This window comes from Betta splendens, chromosome 4, assembly GCF_900634795.4.
Source record: "Betta splendens chromosome 4, fBetSpl5.4, whole genome shotgun sequence".
NCBI lineage: Eukaryota > Metazoa > Chordata > Actinopteri > Anabantiformes > Osphronemidae > Betta > Betta splendens.
Genome location: NC_040884.2, coordinates 10,397,503 through 10,414,874, shown reverse-complemented (window position 1 = coordinate 10,414,874; position 17,372 = coordinate 10,397,503). Strand labels below are relative to the sequence as shown.

The window sequence follows — 17,372 nt, the reverse complement described above, 5'->3', positions numbered from 1 at the left end:
CACCTCGCACGTCCCCGCCTCGGTAGCTTTGTCGGCGAGGCCCTCGTGGCCACGTGCGCTCCTTTAGAGAATGAATCCACTGCAGCTGAGGGCTACATCTCTGTAAAACATTCCTGAGACGAGGCCTTCAATCAGGTCCTATTTATATATAATCACAGCAACAGTGTCACTGCAATTAATCACTTATTGGCTCATTGTCTGTGGAGCCGGGTGCCTGAGAATACACTGTTTGTGGTGATAGCCTGTCTCCCTCTCCCCGTCTTCATTTGCCCCTCTTCCTCCTCCTCGCCTCCTCTCCTCCCTCGCTTCGAATCGTGACTCTCCAGTCAGCCTATTCCCTTAGCTGTGATTAGGGGCTTTGGATCCCAGCCTGCATGCATTTCAAGGCCTGGAGGCTTTGGACAAAGCAGGCGCGTTTTTCAATCCAATAAAGAACGCCGAGCGAGTGCGATCCAAATATGTGAAGCGAGCAAGCGAACGACTTGTACGCAACTCTTATGGTGAATAACCAAAACAAAAGGAAACATGAAAAGCGAGGGGGGGGGGGGCTCCTGGTTGAACGGACACCAGCGCGGTGCCGGGCGCCAAGAAGATGAGCAGCTTGGTGCTGCAGCAGCCTGGCTTGGACGTCATCTTTTAGTGCTACTTCTCACTTTTTGTTACTACATTAATTGCCCCCATGTTTGTGTTGTTGGGACGTTTTATGTTTCCTTACATCTGCCTCCCTTATGCTTCGATTTGTGCCGTCGATGAGCCTCAAGTAGCAAGTTGTCACTTTGTTGCAAAGCTTACATCATGCACTTCAGAAGTGTGTGTGTGTGTGTGTGTGTGTGTGTGTGTGTGCGTGTGTGTGTGTGTGTGCGTGCGTGTGCGCGCGTGTGCCTGCATGTGTGCACCTCTACAGATCTGTCTGTGTTCCTGACCCCGAGTGACGGAGCACAGAGTGTGTTGAACAAGTTCAAGCTCGCTGCAGAACAGAATGCTCCTCTCAGTAATGAACAGGAATAAAGAGTAGCATGTTGGAGAGATGCAGCACAGTGAGAGCCCAGTGATCCTAATGCACCTTTTTGTTGCTTTCATTCTCCTTTAGCTATCTCATCCTTGATCATTTGTCTAATGCTGGGGGAGCACTTTTAATAAATCTCCTCATGTGTAATTGAAAGTAAAGCACTCATGGTGATTTCCTTACTGGGCCCAAAAAAGGCCAACGTAGATGACACCAGTGGCCGTGATCGGTATCAAGACTTGATCCAGGACTGTGATCACCCACGATCCTGGGCACAGATTACACTGTCAGAACATGGCATTAACTACTGGATTACACAAGCAAAACATGTCTGGGTTCGAGTCGGGGCCAGGCGTTCCGTGGCTTCTCCTCCAGCTGGTGTAATGTGAATCACTGAAACTGGAAGTTTTCAGGTCTAATCCTGAGACAGGCTGGTCCGTGGAGCTGTGAGCTGCTGATTCAGGCGCGGCAGGAATTACAGTGCCTACCGTCACTGCCAAAGTGCTCTTGAGCGAATTGCTCCATGTCCAAACTGCTGCATGAAGCACTGACTGTGCAGTCTGACCTCTCACCAGACTCCGTCTCTGAGTAGACATTGTTCTTCGGGTCACTGGCTCCGCGTCCTTGTCCGGCGGGCCAATGTGATACATTCATCTGTCTCCATTAAGTCTGCTCCGCTCTCCTCCAATCACAGCTCTCGCATCCCTCCCACGGCTTCATCATCAGCCTGTCAGACTCACCTGTCACTCGGGTTTTTCCTGCTCTGTATGTGGTTTCCTCTGTGATTTTACATCCATGTTTTCTCCTTTCCCTTTTCTTTTCCCCTCTCATACGTGTCCGTTTGCATGTCCTCGCTGGGTTAGAGGAAATCGCTCTCTATCTCCACTCTCTCTTCCTGCGGCACGCAGCGTAACAATGCACAGCAGGGGGGCGCAAAACGGCAAAATGACAAACATGCAGCGGAAATAAAAGACAGAGCGCCAGGGAACGGGGTCTTGTTTATGCATTAGTCGCAGGACTTAAAAGTCCCCCACCCACTCCACCACCTCTTAAAATCCACGTGGGCACTGCAGGCAGGCAGACAAACAAACAAACCCGATAGCCCCCACCCGCCCCGCTGCTACGGGGGTTTGTAACACTGCAGAATAAATTTGCTTTTGTGTTCTGCAGTGTCAGACATTCTATATGCGTACCATAAAATGAGTCTGACTAACACACACACACACACACACAAGGTATCCGAAAGTTCCCAACGTCTAGCGCTAAAGCAGGCGGGGATGGATGACGAGCTTGCGGCACCCTGCTGTGAAGGAATGTGTGTGGTGTAAAAAAAGAAGAAAAATGGGCACTTAAAGAGGTTTGCCAGCTGGCTGACCTTTCACCTCTGACCCCAACACCGCCCCGTCGCCCATCCTCCTCTGAAACTCATTCTCAAGTCAAGAGCGCACGATGTAGTGAGATATGAGCGGAGGAGGTGGGAGTGGAGAGCGAACTGATAAGACGCAGGAGAAGCACTGAGCGCTGCATGTGTGGCCTCACGCAGCCCTTACTACGTGTGTGTTAACAGATTCAGTGGAAACTCCATTGTGTTCCCACCAGCGCCACTGACCTGGCATTCTCCTGCATGCACGCCTGTCGTCCACAATAACCTTCTGTCTGCCGCACAAGCAAACCCTTTATCCTCCGCATGGGCTGGAGGAAAGTGAGGTCGCCGGACAACACTGGCTCTGTGTTTCAATAATTCAGTGTGGAGGAATACATTAATATGGTCCGAGCCACAATATTACCTCTCACTGGATCATACAGAATCTGCCAAAGCAGTGGCTCCGCTGAAAACGGGTCACATGAGAGATTTCAGTGTTCAACCAAAAAAGACACAAGACCTTTTCCATGTGGTTGGCTGATGGTTATCTATAAGCACTGGGGGGGGTTTTGTGGGGACTTCCAGTCTTTCAGATGGTTACAAGTACAGTATAGGAAAGCGAGGCTTGGCTCGTCGGAGGAAGTCCCAAGTCGACGTGTCACATTCGCTGCGCTCCTTTTAAAAAGTGGCTGTAAAAACCGGTGGTGTCTCCCAGGTTCTCTGCAGAAGTGGTGTGTGGGAGCGTGACGAGTGGACTGACAGGCAGGGAGGCAGAGCGCGGGTCAGCCTCGCCATCTGTCTCTGATCTGTCCGGTGCTGCGTGATTGACAGGGGTCCGGCTGCTCCCCTGACCTCCAGCCGAGCAGCGTCCACCCGCAGCAACAGCACCCGTAGCATGTTTAACTTCATGCTCGTACGTCGACGCACGTAATCGGATTCAGAATCGAACGCTGAGCTTGTTGGCGGAGGTAAATTTGCTGTGCTGTAAAGTGATGCACGGGAAGTAACAAACACGCTCCCTGCTCACACGTGGACGAGGCTCAACGTCCGGAGACCAAAGTGAGGCGACTAAAAACCAGTGAGCCTGCAAATGGACCTTAGCCCGATTTCAGCATCAGATTACCAGGATTTACTCTATTTTCAATTAATTCCTTGAAAAGGAGCGTAAAAAAAAGATGGCCACCCTTGATGAACATAGAGTTTGTTATCAACGGAGGAGTTTTCTCCTGTGTGTCCGTGCGTCAGTGTGTCTTTGTATGTGGCTGTGCACGATTGTTCGTGCCTTTCTCTCATTCCCGCTCTTCAGACGCACGGATTAATCAAAAGGTGCCAGGACAAAAAGAGCCTTAGATATGAACTCTGAAAATCAGCCTCACTCCAGCAAAGGTTGCAGCCTCATATTGTGCTGAACTGAATGATCAGTGGCACGGCACAAAATGAAACCTGTTGCAGGCGCCGCGGCCTAATGAGGACCTTTACTTACGGTGTTTTTTTTTTTTTAATAACATCAAATAACATCCACACTTGTACAAGTGCAATTTTCAGAGTCATAAATTGATCACGAACTGTTCGATTTTAAAGCAAATGCTGTGGAACCGGTGCCTGCAGTTTCAGCATTTACAAACTGTCGGCTTCCTTCTCTGGCTTTGATTTCTGGCATGTGTAGAATATTTTTAGCCATCTGGGCAGAAAAAAGAAGTTCCCACATTCTGCCACGTCCTTGGTGGCTCCCTAAGGGTTCTATTCTCCAATTAAACGATGTTTAAAGGTTGTTATATATGTTATGAGTAACACTGAGCCCTCTTGTAAAGCAAAGGAAACTGTATCAATTTAAATAGTTCCCTTCTAAAATAAAGGGCCAAGATAGTCAGCTGTGAACTCTAACGAGCCAGCAGTCATTGTGTTGTGTAGGTGTCACAGGATTTTCAAATGTATGTATCTCTGTTTGGAATCCAAACTTCTCCGACCATACAGCAAATGTTACATGCGTAGGTCTGCCAGTTCCGCGCTCACCTCAGTCTGCCAGCCTTGGCCTCCTCCGCTTGCCCTCTCCATCCCTTACAATCATCTCATTGCTCTCTGCCCGCGTCCCGTCTCTGAGAGGAATATGAAGCAGGCTCAGCCAGCTGTTCCAGCCGCCTTTCAGACGCATCTTTGCCTCCCGTCGCCTCCTGTGGCAATTTTTAAAGTAGGTTTGAGCCTCGGGCCAGTCGCTATGATGCGTGTCTGGCTGCACTGGCAGAGTGCCCAAAGCTGATGTCACCCTCCAGCTCTCCGTTCCTCTCTGTACCTCTCACCTCCAGTCTCCATCCTCCTACTGTGACCTGTGCTGGGTCTTATAATTAAAGCCTCGCTGTACATACAGCATTGTGTAGTTTTGCCCTTGCCAAGGTGGCAGCTATCACCAGCACGTGTGACCTTTGACCTCTTTGAGTGTTGGCAGACAATGCAACAGACCCTGTGTGTGTGTGTGTGTGTGTGTGTGTGTGTGTGTGTGTGTGTGTGTGTGTGTGTGTGTGTGTGTGTGTGTGTGTGTGTGTGTGTGTGTGTGTGTGTGTGTGTGTGTGTGCGCGCTGCCAACTTGCGGTGTCACAGTATGGTGAGGTTACACAGGAGACAGACAGTGTGTCACCCCTCAGTGTTAAACAAAATGACTGGGCAGGACGTTCACATCCAGGAGGTCGGCTTCATTCACATCCATTTGCCCCTCGCTGCACGACCCTGGCGCCTGCCGTTGTGCGTTCAACCTCATGCAAGGTGGATTTCATGCGTCGCAGCCCACCAGGTTCGTCCCCTTGATGTGCACAGTAAACCCATTTACTACCAATCGAACCACCGGGGGAAAAGTAAAGGTTGAAGATTCAGTGGACTTCTGATAGTTTGGGCTCAAATATGAGAATGACGAATTACAGTGTAAAACCTGAAGGGCTCTTCAAATACATGAAAAACAAAAAGTTAACTTTTATTGACAAAGTCTTTTTCAGCTTTTTTTTTTTCAGACCACTGTTCTGCAGCAGAAAGCTTCTTTCAAAAGGCGAACTTTAATTTGGAGGCTCCTAAGATCTCACATAAAGGTTATGGTGCTCCCAGTGGGATAGCAGATGGCCAGCACAAGGTGTCTTTGAGTGTCAGGCAGGATTCTGTGCCTGCACAGAGGCTCCTGGGAAGGCTGCTCTGAGGAGAGGTTGCTGCTAGGGCGCTCTGCAGCCCTTTAATGAGGTCACGGCGCGGCTCGTCTACCTATGCAAACAGCCCTAAAGCAGAAAACGACGCTCATGCATCACCGTCACAGAGAGTTCTGTTGCTCTTGTTGATGCCAGTGCCTAAATATCAGTGCTATTTGTTCTGGTGATTTACTTTTGTCAAACAAAGATGTGTTTACTGACAGTGTGATGCAACGCGTGATCGTGTTTGCCTTCGACTTCCACCAGCTCGTCCCAGCTCTCGCCGGTTAATGGCAGGTGCGTCGCGCTTTAAATTCCTCTAACATAGATGGCTGTGGATGGAATGGAAACGAGTGAGGCTGGGAGGTAGATACATACTGGGGCATTTACATAAGTCCTGCAGATCCATGCAAATTCATGTGATTCCTTACCAAACATCTGCAATGCAAGCATAGTTTAGTATGCATGAGTTTGAGAGGGGGAATGAGGGAAGGAAGAAATGAGGAAGAGGCCGGCGGGGGGGGGGGGGGGTTCTAGACGGAGGTAAAGAAAACAGTGATGAGAATCTGAAGGATGAGTATTCTGATCCAGATGAGGCTCACACAAACACACCTCCCGCTCTTTTTCTTATGCTGTAATACCTCTATTGCCCACCATCCTCCCCAGACAGGCAGGTTCAGAGATCATGGCAATAAAATCCACATAGGGAACATAAGACAAGACTGTACATAATACAGACACAAACACACACACACACACACGAATAAACAGTCACACTAACATACACATATGAATAAACCTGAATGAATGGACCTTTTTACATCATTGACTTGTTTGTATTCTGTACGGCGTGAATCAATGAATGGCCGTAAACTCGTCCAGGTAAAGCCTGCAAGTCGGGAATGACACATAAAAAGTCCATCTAAGGTGAAAGACTGCACAGCGGCTGAAGGCTGCACATAAACAGGAGCGGGCGGCGTCTGGAGGGGGTGAAAAGATGGCGTTCACTGGCTAACGAGTGTTTTTCTGTCGCCTTAAACACAGCCCGGCTTATTTACAAGAGACGTATCTACTCCTTGTTGTTGAATTAATTAAATCTGTCTGATCTATTAAAATCAGATCTGTCTATCTGCTACAGTAGGATGTGCTATTCTCAGCTTTTAAATGGTAGAGTCACCTTTTCCTTTGTCTTGGACGGAAGCGTCTCTGCACCATCCTTTAGCAATTATTAATGTTATCTATTTGTAAGAGATAAAACAGCTAAATAAGCGGTATTAGAGCTACATTGGGCTAATTAAAATCCCTCTGTTGGGGTTTCGGTTCTTGCTGCACATGGGAGGCACTGAACAAGAATATAAATGTCTTGTCATTAGTGGCCCTTGTTGGAAATAATGGCCCAAACAGTAGAGAATTAACCTGTTTGGGCCTGTATGACCTTTATGTAAACACCGTGGCTGCCCTTTGCTGCACCTAGCATTTACATTAGCTGCAAAAAGAGGCTGCTGAGGTGAATCTGGCAATATTTAACAGATGATCCATTTAAAAATAAAGTGTTCCCTATTCCCATTAGGCGTGGAGGTAACTTTGTGTGGCTAAAAATAAATAAATCAGACCTTCAGTTTATGGTCAACTACCTTCCACCTGTGGAAGGTAGTTGACCATAAACTTCTCAGCGCTACTTCCACAGTTGAGGGGCCTGTCACATTCCTGGAGCCAAGAGTTGGATACCGAGACATACTGTGCCAAACAATGCATGAAAAGCACACGCTCCGGAAAGTCCAGCATTTTTTCCCAAGCCAAACCCAGAGACTGCTTCTCTATTTGAAGTTCCAGACATCAAACCCTCGTTTCTGATCATGAGGCCAAATAAACAGAAGCCTGTGTAGCTGTTGGTAGCTGTGTCCAAAACGAGCTCCCGCTCACCTCGTTTTAGGTGATACGTAGTTGTTTCCAGCCTCAGGTTTATAGGACGTGGTCTGTTGCGAGTCCAGGTTTCAGGGCTCTTCATGGGTCTAAATCACCTTCTAATTCCTCCGGTCTCGTGTGGCCTGAGTGTAGATGAAGATGTTCGCACTCTCATTTCATGCTTACGGCACAAAGTCCCATCTCCTCCTCGCCCCCCGCTGCCTTTCTCAATCTCCGTAATCAAACACATTGGCACCAATATCGCATGGGGAAATGAGCTACACTTAAAGCTTGACCACGGCAAAGCGAGAGGCGCTGGTCGCCAGTGGCTCCACCACGTTGTGGAAGCTGCGCCGTCATTTCGGCTTTAATCACCGAAGCCCGAGATTGTCTGCTGCGATGTGCTATTTTCACAGGGGGGGGAAAGGTTGAGCAACATAATGTGATCATTACCCTTCGGAGTTAATAGCCTCCAGTTTAATCAATAGACTGTCAAGTTTTTAGTTTAGGTAAAAAGAACTACTTCAGTGGATTTACTTGTTATTTCTTCCTCGTGGTGGAAATTCAGAGCGTTGGGTTCGCGTAGCGCATCAGCTGGTCGGCCTCTCAGAGCGGGGAGGGCGACGAAGGCTTCCTGCAAGCGTCGACTTGTTGGCTGTGTTCTCCGTTCCACAAAGTGTTGGTGTTCTGTCTGGAGCCGCGTTCGCTAAGGCCGTAGGTTTAACAACGCCGACGTTTAGGTATGTTTGCGTTCTTATCTGCCGCTCCATATTTTCTCCGCTTTCTATTTACAGTTCCGAAGCGTTGGGAGCATTAAGCAGCGCAGAGGCAGTCTCTGGTTAAACTGGAGCCCACACTTGGCCCTAGGTTATGTTTGACAAGGTCGTTCAACAACAATAGATGTTGTAATTGTGTTGTGAAGTTTGTGTAGCAACCAGAGGTGGAGATAGAAAGCCATGCCCTGAGGGGAGGGCCATAAATCAAAACCCAGGCATCTTGTGAGCATAGATAGAGCAATTCTCTACAGGCATGGCAAGATTCCCACCACCTACACCAGTGTTTACATTGGGCACAATAGAGGCATCATTCAGGAGTCTGCTGGGTAATTTGATAGCCCTTATTCTATTCATCTTCCAGCATTTAGCTGTGTTCTCAGTGACATCACCTCCACTCCGGGCCAAAGTGAAGAAAAGACGACACATGTTGGACGTGTGCGTTTGGTGTCGTGTTAAAAGACGAGCCGGGCTTCTGAAAGACACCCACTCTGTTAACGGAGACCTGTTGTAGAACTCTCCCCTTGTGCGCAGTTGTGAGCTGTGCATCGACCTTTTAGCCGCTTTTTTTTAAAAATCATGTTACGATATATTGGAGTCAGTCTCACAGGTGGCTGAGATAAACAACATGGTTTAATGCGCAGATGTTCCATAAATGATGAGTGGCCTAGGTTCTATGCCCTGTTGGGTCTGTTTCCGCCTGTTGAGTAGTTGATCTGTGTCACCTTGTCTGTCACAAGGTGCTTCTGTTGCCGATTGTGTCTGAATCAGGGAGATAATAACTGTCACTTCATTTCTGAAGTATGTTCCGTTCACATTTCAGCCACCGACGCGGTTCCGGTGAGTTGGCAGTTAAGGGTTTGATGAAGCATTCAGGGACACTTTGAAAATGGCAGCTTCATGGATCAAAAGTTGTGCTGACAGAAAAGTGTCGTTTACATCTGACCAACCCTGGTAACAAATGTCTACCGCAGGGCGTCTACGACACAACGCACAGCTTGTGACCGGCAACGTCTCTGGATCAGCCTCACACAAGCTTAGATGCATGACAGAACAAGTGTATACAGAAACTAACATAGGAAATCAATTGTCATTGAGCTGCTTCTCTTTTCTATTCATGCCTTTTCAGTTAAAGTGTATATATGTAAATGCAATATTCTCTGCGCTGCATGGGACATATGGTGTGTTTGTGTCCCTGGCCCTTCTATGCAGCTTGGGGGATTAATGGCAATTTGGGTAAAACAAAGAGACAGTGGCTGGAATATCATTGGGTGCCTGTGTAATTACAAGGCAATGAGATAAGCAAATAACGACAAGATCATGAGATTAGCAAAGAGAAGAGGGGAAAAGCAGAGAGTCCCCTGTTAATTAGGGGCCACCAGACTGGTTGCAGGAGGGAGAGGTTCCAGTGTTTGGGGGATGCGACAGCTCCCTCCTTTTACAGTCCCTGACCTTCCTTTGATTCCTGACTCAGCGGCAGAGGAGCCTGGACTCAAATGCTTTCTTCTTTGTGTCTTTGTAGAGTGCCAAGCCGTCCTGCGTGAAGACCCCAGACGCCCCAACGCCGTCGGGCCTCGGCTGTCCGGCCAGGTGGAGGATCGGCCCCGCCCCTTCCTGCCCCGCCCCGCCCCTTCCTGCCCCCCCCCCCCTCCCGACTGTGATGACGAAGATGGCCACCGGGGGAGCCCCTCGCGCCTCGCTGCCGCTCCTGCTGCCTGTCGCCGCTCTGCTGCTATCGCTGCTGCTCACCAGCTCCCACGCCTTATGTGAGTCTGAGGACGTGCCTCGATGCCGCGAACGAGCCGCCTTTCCCCTGCTGCCCTTTAAACTTGACTTTTTGTGAGCGTGTAAACGATCTCATGTTGATGATACCTCATTGTGGAAAAGACGAGTCCCCGCTTCCTCCTGATCCTAAATAACAAACAAATAACTAAGAGCTGGTTTGGACTCTAAGCTGAACTTGCCTTATTATGTGTAATAGTGTTTCCCTCATTTTGTTGAACACCGAGCACGGTGGACTTTTAGTATTCAGTAGGTTCAATATGTGACTTTATTTAATCTTATTTTCTCAGATGCCAATAATCTTCATCCAGAGAAACTGACGTCATGTTAAATCTTGTAGTGCTTACATTTCTGACATGATGTGTGCTTCTATAAATCATCCTCCATCACTTCCCTTGTTAGCAACAGCGGAGCGTCACTGGGATCTTATCCTTATCCGCCGCTGGATTTGTTCTGCACCATTTCCCCATTAAGACGGGCTTAGAGCAGCATTAAGGAGACAAAACAAAAGGCGGGCTGTGCGGAGGAATAGAACGGGAGTGATGGTGAGGTGGGGAGTGATCCCCTTCATTGTCTGGAATCCTGTGTGTGCACAGCGTGTGTGTGGGCCAGGGTGCCGGCGAGAGGTGTGTGTAGGAGAGCACTGGAAGCGTGTGCACACCTGGAGGTCGCCGTGGAAACGCGGTCGGACGGGCGTTGGCGATGAGGCCGTGTGTGTGTGTGTGTGTGTGTGTGTGTGTGTGTGTGTGTGTGTGTGTGTGTGTGTGTGTGTGTGTACAGTTTATGTACATGTACACATGGCAGCACATGAACCCAGTGTGTCTGGAATGTTAAGGTGAGATGCCTGATTTGTCGTCCGTCGTGGGTCATTTGCAGGAGCGATCGCGGTTTTCGTCTGGACCTTCTCCGTCTCCGCTGTTCAGTGAGTGTATTGTGTTCAGTGATTCGAGAGAACAGCGAGAGGACTTGATTCTTCTCATGTTGCAACAGAGCTGTCTCCTTCTGATTGCATGGTGCTTTGAGTGTCTGGTAGCATAATTCGAGTGTCTTTCAGCTCAGCTGGCTGAAAACATGTGAAATTGCACTCAGGCAGATGTCAAACAGATGTCTTTGTTCTCCTCCTTCTGCCTTTTTGCTCGTTTTCAGGCTGAAAGCGAAGCAAAGGTGCACGAGCTTCCTCTCCCTCAACGCGTTGCACGTCGGAGCGGCCTCCTCTCGCCCACGCTGTTGGATTCAGGTTTTCTCTCCCACTTGAATTAATGCACAGCCTCTGTTTGCTCAGCCTGGTTTAAATAACATCCAGTGCAGTCTGCTTCATATTTGATCGAGATTAGCGCTCTCTGCCTCTCACACATGCACGCAGCCAAAAACACTAACAGCGGCGCTTTCTGCCCATCTGTCAGTCTGTGTTTGCTCCGCCCTTGGACGTGAGCGCTGCTCCGTCTCATTGTCCCTGCTCCGTGTTCACATCTTGCCCCTCCGTCTTCTGTTTTGGTTCTATTTTTCCTACTTCTCGGCCACCGCTCGCTTTGCTCTCCACACGTGTTGCCTCAGCCCTACGTCACCTGTCGACTGTCTTTCACAGCCCACACGCGCAGCCCCACGCAGCATAGTGGTGCAGTTGTCTAATTATATTCACTCCCACCTGGTGGGCGGGGGACAGCAGCCCCCCTCCCACCTCACCTCACATCACCACCCCTCCTCTCTCTCTCTCTCTCTCTCTCTTTCTCTCTCTCTCTCTCTCTCTCTCGCTCTCGCCCCCTCTCGCTTTCTATCACCACACACCGTTTTGCAGAAAAGCCCAGTTAAAAGCATGATGTCATCGATTCCTCCTCTGAGTTTCTGTGCCCTGCGTCCTTCCTCTTCACTCATAAATCACAGCGAGAGTACAGCGTTTTAATCATAGGAGAAGAACACATGCCTCAATTAAAAATATCAAACTAATGCAGAACTGATATCTAAAGATTTTAAAGCAGTATACAATTACAAGAACATGCAGCTTCATGGCAGTGGGAGGTGTGTTAACTTGTTGAAGCTCAGCTGTGAAAGGTGGTGTTGCTGACATCATTACTGTGGCTGATTAAAATTTGCCAGTGAATATTGAAACTGTAGGAAATTACTCAGGTTATTAGATGTATGAATACTGTCTTGTTATATTAGTTTTTTGATTTATGAGGTGTGGGGCAAGAGAGCTGCCTTGGTACTTTGCACACACACACACACACACACACAGACACACATGCACTAACAATATAAGCAAACCAGCTCCAGCAGAATTAACAAGTCTCATTTTCTACTGTTTATGCTGATGCTGGAGCTCATGAAGGTGAATTTCTGAAAGAAAAGAATTCATAGTGTCACTAATGAACTAATTATTACCTGTCATACTTTAAGGCCCATTATTATTTTATCTGTTCCATTAAATTGTGTTTTGGCGCTTTGGTTACTAATTGTTTTGGTGCTTAATTAATGATGGAGGATTATGTGTATTCCTTTCGCTCTGGTTTTTGTCTTTCTGTCGCCACCCTCACTCTTTTCTTATCTTTTCCAGCCACATTATGCTGTCAAGTTAATTTTGTCTAATTTAATTTTATGTGCCCCCTGCTGTTGCATACTTGGCCCCATACTTTAGTCTATAAACAGTTATTTTCCTCTCAAATGAGCAGAAAACAAATACATTTTAAATGAGGTACAGGAAGAAGTGGCCTTTTGGCCCAAGGGTGGTTGGAGTTTGGTTTGTTAAAGGCACTGAGTTGTCAGAAAATCTTCCTACTTGTGTGTCTTTAACGGGACGTAACGTGAGCATAGTTTTTTGACACAAGTGGCTGAAAGTAATTCATCACATCTTTGTCTTTAGCACCACGTGAATTTAAATATAGAGACTGTATTTTTAGCTTAATATTCAATACGTACATAAAAGTCTCATTTTCTTTTTCACTCGCTCTTGTTTTGATTAGACCTGAAACACTTTTTGGCAATTGGAAGTTTCCTTTTCATTTAATGAGCCAGCAAGTGTCAATTGTCTGCAAGGGAGTCTCTAAAGCACTCTGAAGTGTGTGTGTGTGTGTGTGTGTGTGTGTGTGTGTGTGTGTGTGTGTGTGTGTGTGTGTGTGTGTGTGTGTGTGTGTGTGTGTGTGTGTGTGTGTGTGTGTGTGTGTGTGTGTGTGTGTGTGCTCTCGGTGGCCATTTTGAAATCAGGCACACTTGAGCTTAGCCCGCAACACACACTTCTGTTTCTGAAGAATCAAGCTTGTTTATTTCCATTGGGCTGAAGGATACTTAGTCTTGTGCTTCTTACTTTAGCCTTCAACAATGGTTTCACTGGGACCAATTTGTGCATATTACAACTACGCCACTCTTTTAGAAGCAAAGCTCTGCTGTGGCGACACTGTGGTTGGGCAACGATTTTCACCTCCAGGTACAAACATCACAGAATCAAATTTTCTAGTGTGCTCCCACTTCCTGCACCACGTATGTCATAGCCCCGTGAGTTGGTTGGGAGTGCAGTCAACATGATGATGCAATGATACAGAGAGCTATTAATTTACTTTTCAACTTCTATCAAACTAAAATGAGCCTTGGAATCCTTGTTGTTGTTTTAAACAAATGAAAACACTTTATAATGTTTTCCTAACTCACGTCCTTTAAGAAATTATTTTAACAAGGTCACGTGGACTCAAACAAGTAAAATAGTTTGATCCCGACTTATCAAGGTCAGATTGAAGTTTAGAGAGTGTTCTGTTCTCAGCAGCAGGAACTGGCTGCACCGTCCATGCAGGACAATTTCACTTTGTGCAGCCACGCAGATGCCCTGAGAGCAACTAGCAATTAGCCTTTCTTCTTTATAGTGTAATTGGAAACGCAACAGTTTCATTAACCCTCACGTTTGCAGAGTAAAGGTAAAGGTTACGTAGTGATCAAATGTAGGCTGTGAAATGTTGCATGCTCATTTAAACTCCAATAAATCTCAGCAGAATAAACCGTGGCATCACACACTTTCTTCTTTCTTATGATCCTACTATTAGTGGATTCCATATCAAACCGTTTCCTCTCTTGTTGTGATTTTCCAGACTGGCTGAAGTTTCTGTTCCCAGTCTCCTGATCTCTGTTGGCAGCGACTGTGTGTGAGAACCTCCAAACAAGACAAAGCAAGACGAGTTTGGAGTAAAAGCTGCGTTTCCATAGCGATGGCGCCTGCCCAGGCAGCCTTTGAGAATTGGTCCTGATTGATGGGGCCAGGTTGTTTGGGCCCGAAGGGGGTGTGCAGTGTGTGAACAAAAGTGAGCCAGAGTTCGTGTCTACGAGTTCGGCCTTTTATGTTCGTGCCTGTTCATTCGTCCGCTTGAACGCCTATTTGGCTTTCTCTGTGTCTGTCTGTCCGTCCCTTCATTCCCATTCATTCCTCCAATAGGCCGGTAGAGTTGTAAAGCGGGCCCATGACTGAAAGCGGGGCGGCTGCGGCCGCTTGCCAGGCCTGGCCGGGCCTCCAGAGGTCCACACAGCTGAGGTTCAGCATCAGCAGCATCTTTGCCAGTTCACCGCACAGCGCACGAAGCTCACACCTACGACCCTGAGAGCGTAGACGAGCACCAGAAACCCACTTTCGCTCAAAAGGAGTCAGCTGTGACAGTGTCAAATGAAAAATTACATTGATTTCTGCCTCAAATATCTAAGGTTGCATCAGTCAGCGTATGTAGGTGGTCGAGTGAACACCTGTATACACTGACTAAAGTGGCGGTGAGAGTAGATAAGGTTAAAATGCATGTCATTGACATCTGCATCCTCCTGCAGACACTTATTCCTGCCACCTCTCATAGCAGCAAATGTTCTTTGTAGACGTTGCTGGTTAAAAAAAAAAAATCAGTGATTTGTGAAAGATCCCTATTTGTAGCAAGATGGGTAACAAGTGCCCTCTCCCCCTGTCCCCTGCCTTTCTGCAAACCGCTGAATGCTTGTGCGTCATTTTGTCTCCCACTTTGCTAATTCAGCAGATAATGGCTCCTATTTATGAAACGAGGAGCTTTTCTCCATCAATTACTGTATTAGTCATAAAGGCAGGACCCATCCCTCCTCTAACGGCGCCAAACGACAACAGTAAAGCACCGTAAATGGAGCCGTCTCGCATTCACCTGCCCCCCCCCCCCCCCCCCGCCGCCGTGTAATCACGGCGATGGTGTGTTGTGGCTTATCGCTTCCAGCAGAGGCAGCGGCCGGTAGCAGGTGGCTGCTGTATTAGCTAAACAAAGGTCCGTGGGCGCAGTGTGAGTTTCCTCCTCCCTGCTAACTTGCTGTATGTGCGTGGCCCTGTTCTCTTCTGGAGACAGCCGCGCCCCCGTCGCTGGTTATTTTAGCTCAGGCCGCGTCCCCCTGCCGGGCTGATAAAGGCCGGTCTGGTGTCTTTATCTGGCCAGTGCTGGACCTCGGTCTGTTTGAGGAAAGCTTAGGGAATAGAGACCGGGTGTCGCGTCCTTTCAATGTCTTCGGTAACACAACAAATGCCAGTTTGCTTTAAAACATGCGCTTCGGTTCCTTTCAGCAGTAGGATGTTTGTTTTTGGAAGAGGCGGAACCAGCGGGACAGAGATGAAGCAGAGGCCCTGAATTACTGTAAAAAGTTACTGAAGAGATGCCACATCGATCCAGTAAATGGGAAAAGCAGGTGTTCCTGGCGAAGGAATTGTTATTATATAAAGTCATTCATAGTCATCAGAGGGAGAAATAGCATCGCTGTGTGGATAATAATGTGCCTGACACAGGTTCTTACATGAAGCACTGCTCGTCTGTGGTCTACGCCATCACTCATTACTGAGGATTGTTTTAAGTAGTTTACGCCCTAATACCCCTCAATACGTTCTACCCTGCAATTACAGGCGATATCACAGAGTTCTCATTATGAAAAAAAAACGAGGAGCTCAAAGCTAACTGGTAGCAGGGGCCCGAGGCGCATAGCTGAAGAAAAATTCAAAAAAATAAAAAGGGTAATTACCCTCATCAGACTTCACACGCTGCTGCATACCTGTGCCAGACGTGGACCGACGCACATCCACTCCCACACACAGCGCAGCGGAAAAGGCTCCACGGCACATTCCACTGCAGCTTTTACATCACTTACTGTATCATCTTGCACACACTTAATTAGCCTTTTATAGAATTTACAGGTTGACACAATGAAGCGCATTAAACTCATCTCGACAGCCGATCTGAATAAAACCCGGAATCCCTGTTCTTACCTCGCATGGACCGTTTGAGGCGAGCTGATGCCGATGAATCTCACAGGCCAGACTGTAAATATCCATCTCAAGGCGTAGAAATACTCTGCCGTACTCTTATCGTGGGTTTTGAATGTTGCTTTATAAAAGCATGGTGATTTTGGGCCTTTAAAATCAGACACTATAGATCACAGGACGTCGTAGTTCAAGCAGATAGTTCAGAAGACGTAATACGCAGCTGACAGTATCGCAAGTCCATATACAACCACGCCGATAGGTATTAAATGCCTCCACAGAGGAACAAATGAGTCTGATATGGCAGCAGGTATGAATGAGCGGAAATCCTTTCCTCTTCAGCAAAAGATGCACCAGCTGAGATTTGATAATGTAAACACAAACAGAAAACAGAGCGACAAAGTTGGAAAAGTCCCGCCTCCTTCTCTCCGCGACCAGCCGCCGTTTCAGCACTGACCTCACTCTTCTTCCTCTCAGTCCCATTTCATAAATGTTTCCTCCCCGCCGCTGTGTTTCACTGCTTCACGGTACTTTATAAGAGTCTGAGGCCGCCATGAGGTAAATTCAGCTTGACTTCTGGACAGGCACATTTTATTGTTCATCCCTTTCGTTATTTGAAGCTAGAACAGAACGGGATGAGGAGGTGACTGGGTGGAAATGTCGAACAGTCCTGGGGAAAACTAATCAAAGAGTGTTGGCCTTGAGCAAAACCACTGCCACAGGCCTGCTCTGGAAATCCCTTTCTGCCTGGACAGAGGGCACATTGTAAGGAGAGGTCAAATGCAGAGGATCTGTGTTGTGTAAAGCTGAGCTGTGTAGTTTCACAGTAGAAATTGAAAGTGTAAAATCCCAGAAGGGAGGATTGTATACATTGGACAAGTGCAGCAGGCCAGCTCTTTGAAGCTAGAGGTGTGTGTGTGTGTGTGTGTGTGTAATACAGGTGTCTGGAGTATAGACACAGAATAAAAACAGGATAAACAGCCTCCACTGCGCATGGTTTTATAATTAACAGCCCATAACTTGACAGCAACGCCAGGTTTTATAGACAGGAATCAACTGTAAAACTGAGCTTGTTGGGATAATTAGGGCTAGGACTAATTTCAAACGACGTGTAAAACATCACTTACTGCAGCTTTAAACTGGTTGAATCCGTTTT

The 17,372-nt window shown here is 47.6% G+C and overlaps 1 protein-coding gene across 12 annotated transcripts in view; it reads left to right on the top strand.

The window, feature by feature from the left end:
• The window catches only part of ptprsa (protein tyrosine phosphatase receptor type Sa), a 162,580-nt gene that overhangs the window by 57,700 nt on the left and 87,508 nt on the right, over nt 1-17,372 (top strand). For all 12 annotated transcript variants that reach the window (XM_029146056.3, XM_055508384.1, XM_055508386.1 and 9 more), the window contains one exon: nt 9,734-9,977. In XM_029146056.3, the coding sequence (XP_029001889.1) occupies nt 9,872-9,977 (106 nt within the window). In that variant the 5' untranslated portion in view covers nt 9,734-9,871. The remainder of the gene's footprint in view (nt 1-9,733; nt 9,978-17,372) is intronic.